This window comes from Pygocentrus nattereri, chromosome 18 (genome assembly GCF_015220715.1).
Source record: "Pygocentrus nattereri isolate fPygNat1 chromosome 18, fPygNat1.pri, whole genome shotgun sequence".
Taxonomy (NCBI): domain Eukaryota; kingdom Metazoa; phylum Chordata; class Actinopteri; order Characiformes; family Serrasalmidae; genus Pygocentrus; species Pygocentrus nattereri.
The window spans coordinates 1,658,055-1,670,554 of NC_051228.1; the positions used below are offsets into that span (position 1 = coordinate 1,658,055).

General features: G+C 46.2%; 1 protein-coding gene across 1 annotated transcript in view; it reads left to right on the forward strand.

Moving 5' to 3' along the window:
* Nucleotides 1-12,500, forward strand: part of uvrag (UV radiation resistance associated gene) — a 171,667-nt gene that overhangs the window by 57,993 nt on the left and 101,174 nt on the right. Inside the window, exon 12 of the mRNA XM_037547505.1 lies at nucleotides 3,241-3,406. Coding sequence (XP_037403402.1) covers nucleotides 3,241-3,406 — 166 coding nt within the window. The remainder of the gene's footprint in view (nucleotides 1-3,240; nucleotides 3,407-12,500) is intronic.

Sequence of the window (12,500 nt, forward strand, 5' to 3'; positions counted from 1 at the left end):
TTTATATAGACGTTACAGCAGCAGCTGATGCAGATTGTCTTTACCTGGTGGCAGATTTTTGGACGTACAGTGAGACTCAGCAGCGTTTTTCCCCTGAAATGCGAGGACGTGCCCCAGACTGTCAGAGATTAGCGTATTAGTGTTAGCGTTGTGAAGGTTTATCCTTTTGGAGAACTTCAAGTAGCTGCTGATTTCTCACAAGGTGTTTCCCTGGAGATCTAATCCACGTAGCCTCCACCGCTCCGCCCGCCTCAGCGCAGCGTCTGAGGGTTTAACCGCATGAAAAGGGCTTTTACTGTCAGAGAGCTGTAGATTTAAAGATGCTGCAGAAACACATCATACGCCGCTTTTGACACCAGCGCCTCCGGAGAGACGGAGAGCCCTTTCTGGGATGCTTGTTTAAAAATCCACCGACACGCTTACTTTGGATTGATTCATGTGTCTGTATGAATATAAACTCATTAAAAATAAATACTGTTTGATTGAATAAATGAAGTTTGATTTTAATGGAATGGAGCCAAATGAAATGGACACTGCCGACAGGACACTGGTGACGGGATATTTCTGTTTGGTGGACAATTCTCAGTCCAGCAGTGACACTGAGGTGTTTATCAGGAGATCCCGAGTTTGATCCCTAGTGAAGCCAAAGCCGTCCGTGGCCGGGAGTCCAAAAGAGCACGTTTGTTCTCGCTGTCCGGGTTGGAGGGTGGCCCCCCTGTCTCCCCATCACAGATGTCTGTTATCTGACGTGACGGATCTGGTGGTTAGAGTTCTCCTCCAAGCGTGTTCGGCTGTCCTATTATGTTGCGTGAGCAGCAGTTTGAAAAGATGTGGTGGAGCCCACACTGCGCCCCGACTGCCCTATAAGGACCACTGGCCCTCAGTATTGACCCGACTGCTGTCAGAAGACGGTCCATGGCCCAGGGTTTTGACAACGCCGGGCCAAATAACACATCACATCTGGTTTTAATACAGCAAGAACAACACCAAATATCAAAAATACCAGCTGCTAATTATGCTGGCGGTGAGGACCGAGACACTGGGGCCTGCTTGTTACGTTTCAGAGCTTGTGAGTTGGCGTTTGGGTTTCAGGGTGTAAATTGGCATCGGTTCTACAGCGCAGGCCGTCTCGGTGGTCCAAGCTTCTGCCAGGAGTCAAAAGCGCTGGAGTCAAAAAAGGAAAAAGAGAAAAAAACAATCTGCTTCTTATAGTAAGCTGCTGGCGTTTGTACCGCAAGGTGAGAAGGAGGTTCTAAAGCGGTCCCGCCGTTCCCAGAAGAAAACAGTGTTTACGCACAGAGCCCTGATTAGACGTTCCACACGTACCGTCAGGGCCAGAAAATAAAAGAACGCAGTGTTTCTTCGTCCCTTTGGTGCTTTATCTCCTTTTCTTGCAGTTTCTTAGCAACCAAATATTTTAGGTCCTGCACTTTCACCTTTTGTTTGAACGCCGCTGACATTAGCCGTCCAGACGGTAATTTGACCTTCGCTGTGGTTGGGATTGTATGTCATTACTGTGGAAGCGATACTTTGGTGTTTGATTATACGTTGTTAAACACTGACATTAAGCCGCCGCCGTATCTGACCAGGATTTAGCCTCCGGTGCTGAAGCTGCACGTGTTCGGGTTTCGGCTCGGGTCTTTCCGCTAAGGTCACGTAAAGAAGCAGCAGAGTGAACCACATGACCTTCCTGTTGTGATGATAATCCATCAGAATGGGGCACGTCTGATTTCGGCCCCTGTGTACAGATGAATGGAGCTGAGCCTGTAACACAGCTAATAATATTGTAATTGAAAATAACGATGTAATGAGGATAAGTGGTGAGGAGGAAGGGATAATGATACACACCAGTCAGCGCACCCCCCCCCCCATCTTTTACCCCATCTCCCCCCTTTTACCCCAAGAGCAGTCATGCCAAGACGTGTTTGGTGTCAGAAGTTTGCTTCATTAGTTTAAGCACTGGAGCTATGAGGCAAATGTAGCTGGAGGTTTGTGCTCCACCAGTTATTAGTAGTAGTAATAATAATAATGATAATATAAATAATAATAATAATGATGCCGCCATCAGTCTCCCTGCCATCTGTCCCCCCTGCTGGACCTTGCTGGTGGTGGGCCCATACTTTGCCTTTCGGGCTGAGCCCAGCCGGGTTACGTGGGCTGCCCGGCCACCAGGCTCTCGCTGAGGAACGCTATCCCACACCTGGCTCCAGGGGCAGTCCCTTGCTCATGGACGATTTTGGAGGTCATCCGGGAGGAGCTCAGAGTAGAGCGGCTACTTCTCCACATCGAGAGGAGCCAGCTGAGGTGGTTTGGGTGTCCGATCAGGATGATGGTGGGGGTTTACCATACTGGAACAAGACCTCCAGGTCATCCTAGGACCCACTGGAAAGATTATATGTCCAAGTTGGGCTGTGGAACGTCTTGAGGTCCCCCGGAATGAGCTGGAGGAAGTTGCGAGGGACAGGGGAGCTAGCTTGACCAATAATAATATTAATAATAATAATATATTTATCTGTAGAGCACTTCCTACCAGTGGCAGCTCAAAGTGCTTTATGGCGTAACAGTAATGGAAGTAGCTGATTTAGCATAATCAAAAATCAGAATCCTTTATTGATCCCAGAGGGAAATTGCAGTTGTTACAGTTGCAACCATTTATGTAAAAGAATAAACACTTTTAATAATTTAAACAAATAATTTTAAGATAGAGAGAAATATAATAATAATAATTATTAATATTCAGTAATAATTCATTAATATATTATCATTATTATATATATTCAATAATAATAAAAATAATTCATATTCATAATAATATATCATATGTTTTTTGATAAGTAATCTCTGTTCATTCAGTTCATCAAAGCTGCATAAAACAGCGCAGTTTTCACTGTTTTCGATTAAATTCTCTGCGCCTGATTCATGAAATCTTCGGAGCTCAAACGGTGAATCCGCGTCAGTGCGTGAAATCAAGCGCAAATCAGCCCCCCAGCACCTCAGTTACGTATCCTTTACGTGGAGCGTGATTCATGCAGGTGTCTCATGAGCCAATGGCTGTGCTAGTAGGCGGAGTCTGAGGTTGAGCAGTGCTCCCCCTGCTGACCAAACTTAGGTTTTAAAGTTTTATGTATTTCCACAGTTCCTGATTCACAGGTTGGGTTTATTTGTGTTGTGTATCAGTCGTCGTCACTCTCTGCCTCATTAACCTTCATTCTCTGTGTTCTCTTCCGTTTCCCGCTGCAGCAAAGGATGATGGGAGCGTGGCGGTCGCCCTTGGTTACACGGCTCACCTGGTGCTGATGATTTCCTGCTTCCTGCATATCCCACTCAGGTACCCCCTCATTCAGAAGGGCTCGCGCTCGTCCGTCAGAGACACCATCACCGACAAGCTGAGCGAGAAGGAGCGAGAGTAAGAGTTTCACGCTTCTCCGCAGTTTATAACGTGTACTTGTGCTTTTTTCTGGAAAAAAATCAGGTCTGAATGATTCAATTGTGTTACGATTCTTTAGGAGGTGAATCAGTGAATCATGAAATATCAGATTTTACCTGTATTTGATTCTTTGATTTGATCATTTTTATACACTGAATGCACAAATGTAGCTGGAGGAAATATTTACCCAGTACTGAAAAACACAAATACAATGCAAAACAAACTACATACTTGTGCCCCTGCTTAAAGCTGCACTCTATCAGCTTTGGGGATTTGGAGACCTCTCTGGTGGAAATGTGTAACTGCACCCAGCTGTCGGTCTAAACTTGGTGAAGGAGCGTCTTCTGAGGATGTGAGTGAATCATCTCCTGTTTTCGTCACATCTTCATCAGTTTGATGTTGATTTTGAGATCATTTGAGGGCGAAATATTGAGCTGGTCCTTCTTTTTGAGACGGTGTGAGACGTTAATATGTAACGACGTACGACGTGGTGTGAAAAATTCCCCGAAAACTTTTAAATGACTGTCTCCGGCTCTTCAGGGTGACTCACAGCAACACAGGCTCACCGTATTTTAGTGTGTTCTTATTCTCTTCACTCAGTATGACACTTTCAGTTTTATCAGAAGATGTTTATATATATGTAATATTTATATTGTGCTATTGAAGGTCTGCATGAATTTGGCAATGTGTGTATATGTGTGTGTGTGTGTGTTAGCGATATCCACCTGCCGGTCTGGGTGGGTTTGGGTGGGAGTTCAGTGTGTTCTGCTGGAATTAAACCCAGCTTACGCACCACAGGGGTTCAGCTTTCATCCTCCTGCGCTGTCTTTTCTCTCTTTCATCCGTCCCTCGCTCTCACTCTCTCTCCCTCCTTTCATCTCTCCATCTCTGGTCAGTCTGTGTAAATTTACTGTCCACATTTACAGCGTAAGAGATAAATAACCCCATCAAAAGGAGCTCCATGAGAACGAGGAGTGGTTCTCTGTAAAACCGGAGAAAATCAGGGCAAAGACTGATCTGACTGGCTATTTATATATATATATATATATATATATATATATATATATATATAAAATATCACACACACACACACACACACACACACACTCTCTCTCTCACCAGCCACTTTATTAGGTACCCCTTGCTAGTGAAAGGTTGGACCCCCTTTTGCCTTCAGAACTGCCTTAATTCTTCATGGCAGACTTTCAACACGGTTCTCTGTAAACCCTGGAGATGGTTGTGTGTGAAAATCCCAGCAGATCAGCAGTTTCTGAAATACTCAGACCAGCCCGTCTGGCACCAACAACCACGCCACGTTCAAAGCCCCTTAAATCCCCTTTCTTCCCCGTTCTGATGCTCGGTCTGCACTTCAGCAAGTCGTCTTGACCACCTCTACAGGCCTAAATGCAGTGAGTTGTGGCCGTGTGATTGGCTGATCAGCTATCTGTGTTAACAAGGAACTGAACAAAGTGTACCTAATAAAGTGGCCAGTGAGTGTGTGTGTGTGTGTGTGTGTGTGTGTGTGTGTGTGTGTGTGTGTGTGTGTGTGTGTGTATATATATATATATATATATATATATATATATATATATATATATATATATATATATATATATATATATATATATAAAATATGTGTGTGTGACCCTTTGACCTGGCAAGGTATAAAAACAAGCCTGTGTGTGTTCTGAACCGTATAAACTCCAAATCCTCGCTTGACGGACTGTTATGATGAACATGTGCTGTCTGAAAGATGACCTGACCCCCAGCTTTCCTCCTGACCGTCTGATTTATGGGTTTGTTTTGCTCTATAAGGCGCCTATTAATGCGAGAACGATATGCTTTAAAACAAAAGCTCATTCCACTGAAAATGAGTTTCCGTTATATTGGCCCTTTTAGTTCTGGATCCTTAGTCTCTAGTCAGGACAGTCGAATCCACTGCGTCTGCTTTCTTACCCTGTTGGGTTTCTTCCCGAAGCGTCTCTGGTTTGATGGAGTGATAAATCAAACGTGCCCAGTCAGTTTAATCGTTGGCGATGCTTTAATGAGAGCGTGGCGCTGTGTTGCAGCATGCTATGATAAACACTCTGTTCTTGGACCGCTGCGTGCGGATGTGATGCTGTGGTTGCCGTGGAGACGGGTACACAGTCCTCGGGCTTTGCCTGTGGGGTCCAGAAGCTGGTGGTATTTTTTATTGCCGAGCCGTGTGGGCACCGCAATCACAGCGTCCAAACGTGTGTTTTTGTGTGTTTTGATGCCGTAACTAAGCCGTGATTACACGTTTGGTGTTTTGGGGGACGCGCAGGTCGAGATGCCTCTCATTCCCGCGTTCTCAGCGTTCTCAGCGAAAGTGGCAGTAAAATCTGACAGCAGTAATCAGATCAGCAGCTTTCACTGCCTTTGATGGTGTGTTAATGGGTGTAATTTTACCTGGAGAGGAGTGATGGAGTGGAGGAGTGATGGAGTGGAGGAGTGATGGAGTGGAGGAGTGATGGAGTGGAGGAGTGATGGAGTGATAGAAAGAGTAGAGGAGTGATGAAAGAGTAGAGGAGTGATGCAGTTATGGAGGAGGTGTAATGGAGTGATAGAATGGAGAATTGATGGAGTGATTGGAGGAATGAAGGAGTGATGGAGTGGAGGAGCGATGGAGTGGAGGAGCGATGGAGTGGAGGAGTGATGGAGTGATAGAAAGAGTAGAGGAGTGATGAAAGAGTAGAGGAGTGATGCAGTTATGGAGGAGGTGTAATGGAGTGATAGAATGGAGAATTGATGGAGTGATTTGGAGGAATGAAGGAGCGATGGAGTGGAGGACTGATGGAGTGGAGGAGTGATAGTGGGTCAACTCTGAGCTAGGAGAGAAAAACAGAGTGAGAGACATTTACTTATTATACTCACTCGTTCACCTCTTTATTTACTCATTCATTTAATCCATTGTTCCTTCATTCACCCACTCGTTCATTCATTCATTTACACTCTCACTCACTCACGGTTCATTCATTCATGTACGCTCACTTGTTCACCCTTTCGTTCATTTACAAGCTCACTTATTCACTTTCATTTATTCACACCCTCACTCATTCATTCATTCATTAATGCGCTCATTCACTCACCCTTTCATTTACACCCTCACTTATTCATTTCTTCACTAACTTACTCCTGGTTTGTTCATTAATGGCTTCACTTCACTGAATTGCCGACTCAGTGACTCATCGAACCGCCGACTCTTTGACTCAGTGACTCATTGAACCGCCGACGCTGGCTCAGTGACTCATTGAACCGCCGACTCTCTGACTCAGTGACTCATTCAGCCGCCGACTCTTTGACTCAGTGACTCATTGAACCGCCGACTCTTTGACTCAGTGACTCGTTGAACTGCCGACTCTTTGACTCAGTGACTCATTGAACTGCCGACTCAGTGACTCATTGAACCGCCGACTCTTTGACTCAGTGACTCATTCACGGCCGGCGTGCTGTTAAGGCAGATGTTGGTGTGCGTGCTGCAGGATCCGTTCAGCTCCTCGGTTCTCAGGCAGATGTTTACAGCTGTGAGTGAAGTGTTTGAATGTGATGAAACTGTTGAACTCTGCGCTCCAGAGTCGGTCCGAGTCTGTTGAGTCTGGCTCTGTGTGCGCTTGTGTTTGTTTGTGTGGGTTTTAGGTTCTCACCCAAACGTTCTTTACTGGTCATTTTATTCGGTTTTAATTAAATGAAACTACATTAAAATAAAGAATTGAGGCATCATTTAAAATATAAATGTATAGAATATAAAAACACAGAATCCTGTGATTCACGTCACAATAATAATGACAATAATAATAATAACAATAATAATAATAATAATAATGTTCTTTATCATGCACCTGTCATTTAGTTGAATATATGATGAAAACATTTTTTTCCTTTTTGAAAAAGGTTCTGTGCAGCACCAAAAAGGGTTCTGCGGTTACGTTGGAACAGTAGAAGTACGCTTCTTGGTGCTACACAGAACCATATACAACACATTTGCCGTCGGACTGAAGAACCATTTCACCATCCTGAGAACCTTTTAAGTATTCAGTGGTTCTATGTACAACTCGTGGTTCTAAACAGAACCATGCCCATTACTAAAGAACCCTTGGAAAAAAAATTCTATTTTAGGAGTGTAGTAGTGTTTTTTAAAGTTTTTATACACATTTATAAAATATTCTCCAAGGTTCTTCAAGGGTTCTATAGTAGAGGGAACGGTTCTATATGGAACCATAAGCACTCAAAGAACCCTTTGCGTGATTAAACTGTTTTTTGCATCATGAAAGGTTCTTCAGATTGATGGAGAACGTGCTGTAAACCAAAAACCATTACTAACTTGATATTGAGACACTAGCAGAACTCTTTTTGGTGCTATGAAGAACGTTTACAAAATGGTTCTGTTTAGAACCACATACAGCACATTCTTAATCAGTCTGAAACACATTTCCACAATGCAAAGAACCCTTGAAGAACCGTTTTTTAAGTTGCCCTTTGCATCCTTTGACTAAAGCATTCCTCAGATTGATGGACAATGTGCTGTTAATGGTTCTATATAGAACCCTTTTGAAAATGGTTCTATAGAGCACCAGAAAGGGTTTTGCTGTTGTGTACAAGCTTGACATCGTAACAATAGCAGAACCCTTTCTGGTGCTATATAGAACCATATACAACACATTTTCCATCAATCTGAAGAACCTTTTCCTGATGCAAAGAGCTGTTTAATCATTCAATGGGTTCTTTGAGCGTCCCTGGTTCCGTAGAGAATCATTTTCTGTCCTAAAGAACCCTTGAAGAACCATCTTTTGAAGACTCTAGTTATATGCAGGCTCAGTCGAGTGTTGTGTTCTAGTTTGATGTTTATCCGCTTGTTCTCCTCACTACAGTGCTGTGCCTCCTCGAGGCCCCCCAGCCCGTAGCCGGGCCCCCCAAACAGGAATTCTGCTGTACGCTGTGTGAGTGGATTGATCAGGTGGCAGGAGACGTCTGAACCTTCAGAAGTGAAGGTTCTCCAACTGCCTCGTTAACCAGGGAGAACGATCACGCGCAGCAACGTACCTGTTAACTACTGTAGCTGCTCAGATCTGAGCACCTGAGCGCAGTAACTAGCCTGACCTTGGACCCCGTAACCCCTGAGACCCCACACTTACGAACACAGTCCTGCTGGAGTCTATCTCCAGAAAGCTCCAGAAAAGGACCTGACAGCACAAATGAACCAGTGTGAGTGATAGAGAACATTCTAGAACCCACCTGCAGTTACACACAGGTACAGCACACCAACCCAGCATCAGGATCACCGTCTCAATACGAGGAGAATTCCAAGTACATTTCTGCATAATAAGTTAAGCTGTAAACAGAGTCGATCGAGAGAAACTGACCAAGTCAGAGCCGTTCACAGTGGTGGTGATGGGAACCAGACGTCCCCCTCTAAAAGCTGCTCCCAGTGGTGGTGATGGGAACCAGACGTCCCTCTAAAAGCTCCTACAGAAAGTTCCTACATGAACTGGTTCTGAATTCACTGCCTGATGACTGAGACGCTGTTTTATGAGAGTTTAGAGAACTTCAACTCCATTCATGGTGGAGGGAGACATGCAGGGCGCTGTGCGGCAAAATAGTCCCCAAAGAAAACTGATTATTCCAGATTTTCCACTGTTTTCCATCATCAACATTCCATATAAGCTCAGAAGACTCGTGTAGGTTCTCTGGTGGTTCTGGATGGTAAATAAAGTGTCTATATCTGTGTTGTAGTCATGGCGACGCCTGGTTCCCATCACCACCACTGTAAAGACGTCTGAACCGCTTCACACCAAACCCCTGAATTATGTACATTTATATATAAATTATAGGGTGGGTGTGGTTATTCAGTGAGAGTGTGAGGGCTGGGGGAGTGGGTGGGTGTGGTTATTCAGTGAGAGTGTGAGGGCTGGGTGAGTGGGTGGGCGTGGTTATTCAGTGAGAGTGTGAGGGCTGGGTGAGTGGGTGGGTGTGGTTATTCAGTGAGAGTGTGAGGGCTGGGTGAGTGGGTGGGTGTGGTTATTCAGTGAGAGTGTGAGGGCTGGGTGAGTGGGTGGGTGTGGTTATTCAGTGAGAGTGTGAGGGCTGGGTGAGTGGGTGGGTGTGGTTATTCAGTGAGAGTGTGAGGGCTGGGTGAGTGGGTGGGCGTGGTTATTCAGTGAGAGTGTGAGGGCTGGGTGAGTGGGTGGGTGTGGTTATTCAGTGAGAGTGTGAGGGCTGGGTGAGTGGGTGGGTGTGGTTATTCAGTGAGAGTGTGAGGGCTGGGTGTGTGGGTGGGTGTGGTTATTCAGTGTGTGTGTGAGGGCTGGGTGAGTGGGTGGGCGTGGTTATTCAGTGAGAGTGTGAGGGCTGGGTGAGTGGGTGGGTGTGGTTATTCAGTGAGAGTGTGAGGGCTGGGTGAGTGGGTGGGTGAGAGTGTGAGGGCTGGGTGAGTGGGTGGGTGAGAGTGTGAGGGCTGGGTGAGTGGGTGGGTGTGGTTATTCAGTGAGAGTGTGAGGGCTGGGTGAGTGGGTGGGTGAGAGTGTGAGGGCTGGGTGAGTGGGTGGGTGTGGTTATTCAGTGAGAGTGTGAGGGCTGGGTGAGTGGGTGGGTGAGAGTGTGAGGGCTGGGTGAGTGGGTGGGTGAGAGTGTGAGGGCTGGGTGAGTGGGTGGGTGAGAGTGTGAGGGCTGGGTGAGTGGGTGGGTGTGGTTATTCAGTGAGAGTGTGAGGGCTGGGTGAGTGGGTGGGTGAGAGTGTGAGGGCTGGGTGAGTGGGTGGGTGTGGTTATTCAGTGAGAGTGTGAGGGCTGGGTGAGTGGGTGGGTGTGGTTATTCAGTGAGAGTGTGAGGGCTGGGTGAGTGGGTGGGTGTGGTTATTCAGTGAGAGTGTGAGGGCTGGGTGAGTGGGTGGGTGTGGTTATTCAGTGAGAGTGTGAGGGCTGGGTGAGTGGGTGGGTGTGGTTATTCAGTGAGAGTGTGAGGGCTGGGTGAGTGGGTGGGCGTGGTTATTCAGTGAGAGTGTGAGGGCTGGGTGAGTGGGTGGGTGTGGTTATTCAGTGAGAGTGTGAGGGCTGGGTGAGTGGGTGGGTGTGGTTATTCAGTGAGAGTGTGAGGGCTGGGTGAGTGGGTGGGCGTGAGTGTGAGGGCTGGGTGAGTGGGTGGGCGTGGTTATTCAGTGTGAGTGTGAGGGCTGGGTGAGCGGGTGGGCGTGGTCAGACTCTGCGTGTTATTGCGGTTGCTGGCGCGGCGTGACGGCGTTTGTTCACAGGCTGGAGCTCCAGCAGGGACGGTCGTGACAGCAGTGATACGACTCTGGTGTTTTATCGTCCATCGAGTAACGAGTCCGGCGCCGCGGCCGTCCTGCAGCTCTGAGACGCTGCGTGAGACTTTATTGATCTGGTCCGGCTGCGTTACGCTCAGTATCTGTGCTCAGCGGGCGCCGTGCGACGTTGCAGAGCGTTTTTCATTTTCACTCCTATAGAAATGTCAGGAAACGTCTTCAGAGATTATTTTTTTTTGTATTAAATTATTTTTTAGTAAATGATTCACGTTTTAATTGAAGAATCACTGAATGTTGTTTAATTAGCATGTAGTTTTGAAGCCTTTCATGATGTTTTAAAACTCGTGAAAGCAGTAATGATGGTGATAAATGCAGGTCATCATCTGACGCAGTGTTTTGTGATTTTCTCTCTCTTCCTCCGTGTAAGTCCGTTTTATGGTATGTACGTTTTAAAGCGTGAAGGTTTTTAATTGGCTTCATTTTTTCAAAACATTTTCAGGTTTGTTTTTTGTGTGTCTTTAGAGAATGGCGAGAATTCACGGGTAATTTCACAACTTTTCTATACATTTGAATTTTTCAGTTTTAGAAATCTGAAAAAGGACATTTTAAACATTTTTTTATTTTATGTATTTAATATTAAAAAATTCTTTTTTTAACATTCAGATAAAATGAATAGCGATGGCACTGGATGGTTATTCTCAATTTCTTTGTTTTTTTATAATTGAACTAATAATAAAATGATAGAATAATAATATAAAATAATAGAATTAATAATAAAAACACATTATGACTTCAAAACAAAAAATATTCATTAATTTGTGTATCGATGTGGCTGTGAGCGTAAAGGACGGCGTATCTCTGGGATGACGACAGCGTCGTTTATCTTTTATTCCTTTATTTTTATTGTTATCTGTCGTGCAGTAATGATGCTGATAAACGAGCTGTAGGCTCGTGTTGTGACTCCAGATCTTTGGTTCTGGTACAGAAGGCCTCCTGGCTGGAGCTCAGCTGGGCCGTGGAGGTGCAGCAGATGTTCTGATGGACTCGTTTGGAGAGATTATTTATTTAACCTCCTTCTCTTCCTCCGTGTTGTGCCGTCGACTCCGCGCTCTGCTCTTCTCCTCAGCTGGATCGTACCAAGCGAGGCCGATCTGCGGCGTGCGGGGGGGGTGGGGAGCGGAGGTTAACGCTTCCGAGCCCTTTCAGGTGTCGGTGAGCGAGCCCAAGCGTCTGACTGACCCCTGACCCCTCCTGCCCGGCTCCGTTCAGGGTCCTCCGCCGCCGCGCCCCCCAGCGCGTGTATACAGAGGCTGAAGCGGAGCGTGGGAGGACGCGGAGCCCCCCCCACCGAGGGTCCGCTCACACTGCGGCTCGTTAAACTGTCAGGCAGACGCAGCTGGATGAAGATGAGTGAGGTGTGAGCGGATTTGTGGCTCTGAGACTTGTGATAATCTTGGCCGGCTGATTTGTCAACGTGGCACGAGATTTTCTGCTTGGCTCCGAATCTTAGAGCGAAAAAGTCATTAGTCAGGATCTCTGGGGTTGTCAGGGAAGCAGGGGGGTGGGGGGGTTCGGGCTGTTTGGACTGTTGACTCAATTTGACTTGACGTGACTTTATTGTTTCATACTTGCGTGAAAAATGAGCCGGATTTTACTCCCCGTACCAGCAGAGCGATGATCGTCAACGTTTACGGCGAGTCTGGTTCATTATTTACGGCAGAAATGACTGACGGCTGGGGCTGGGCACCGAAATCCATCTCGCCGTTACCGAGCACCCAAACCTCTCAAGGACATCAG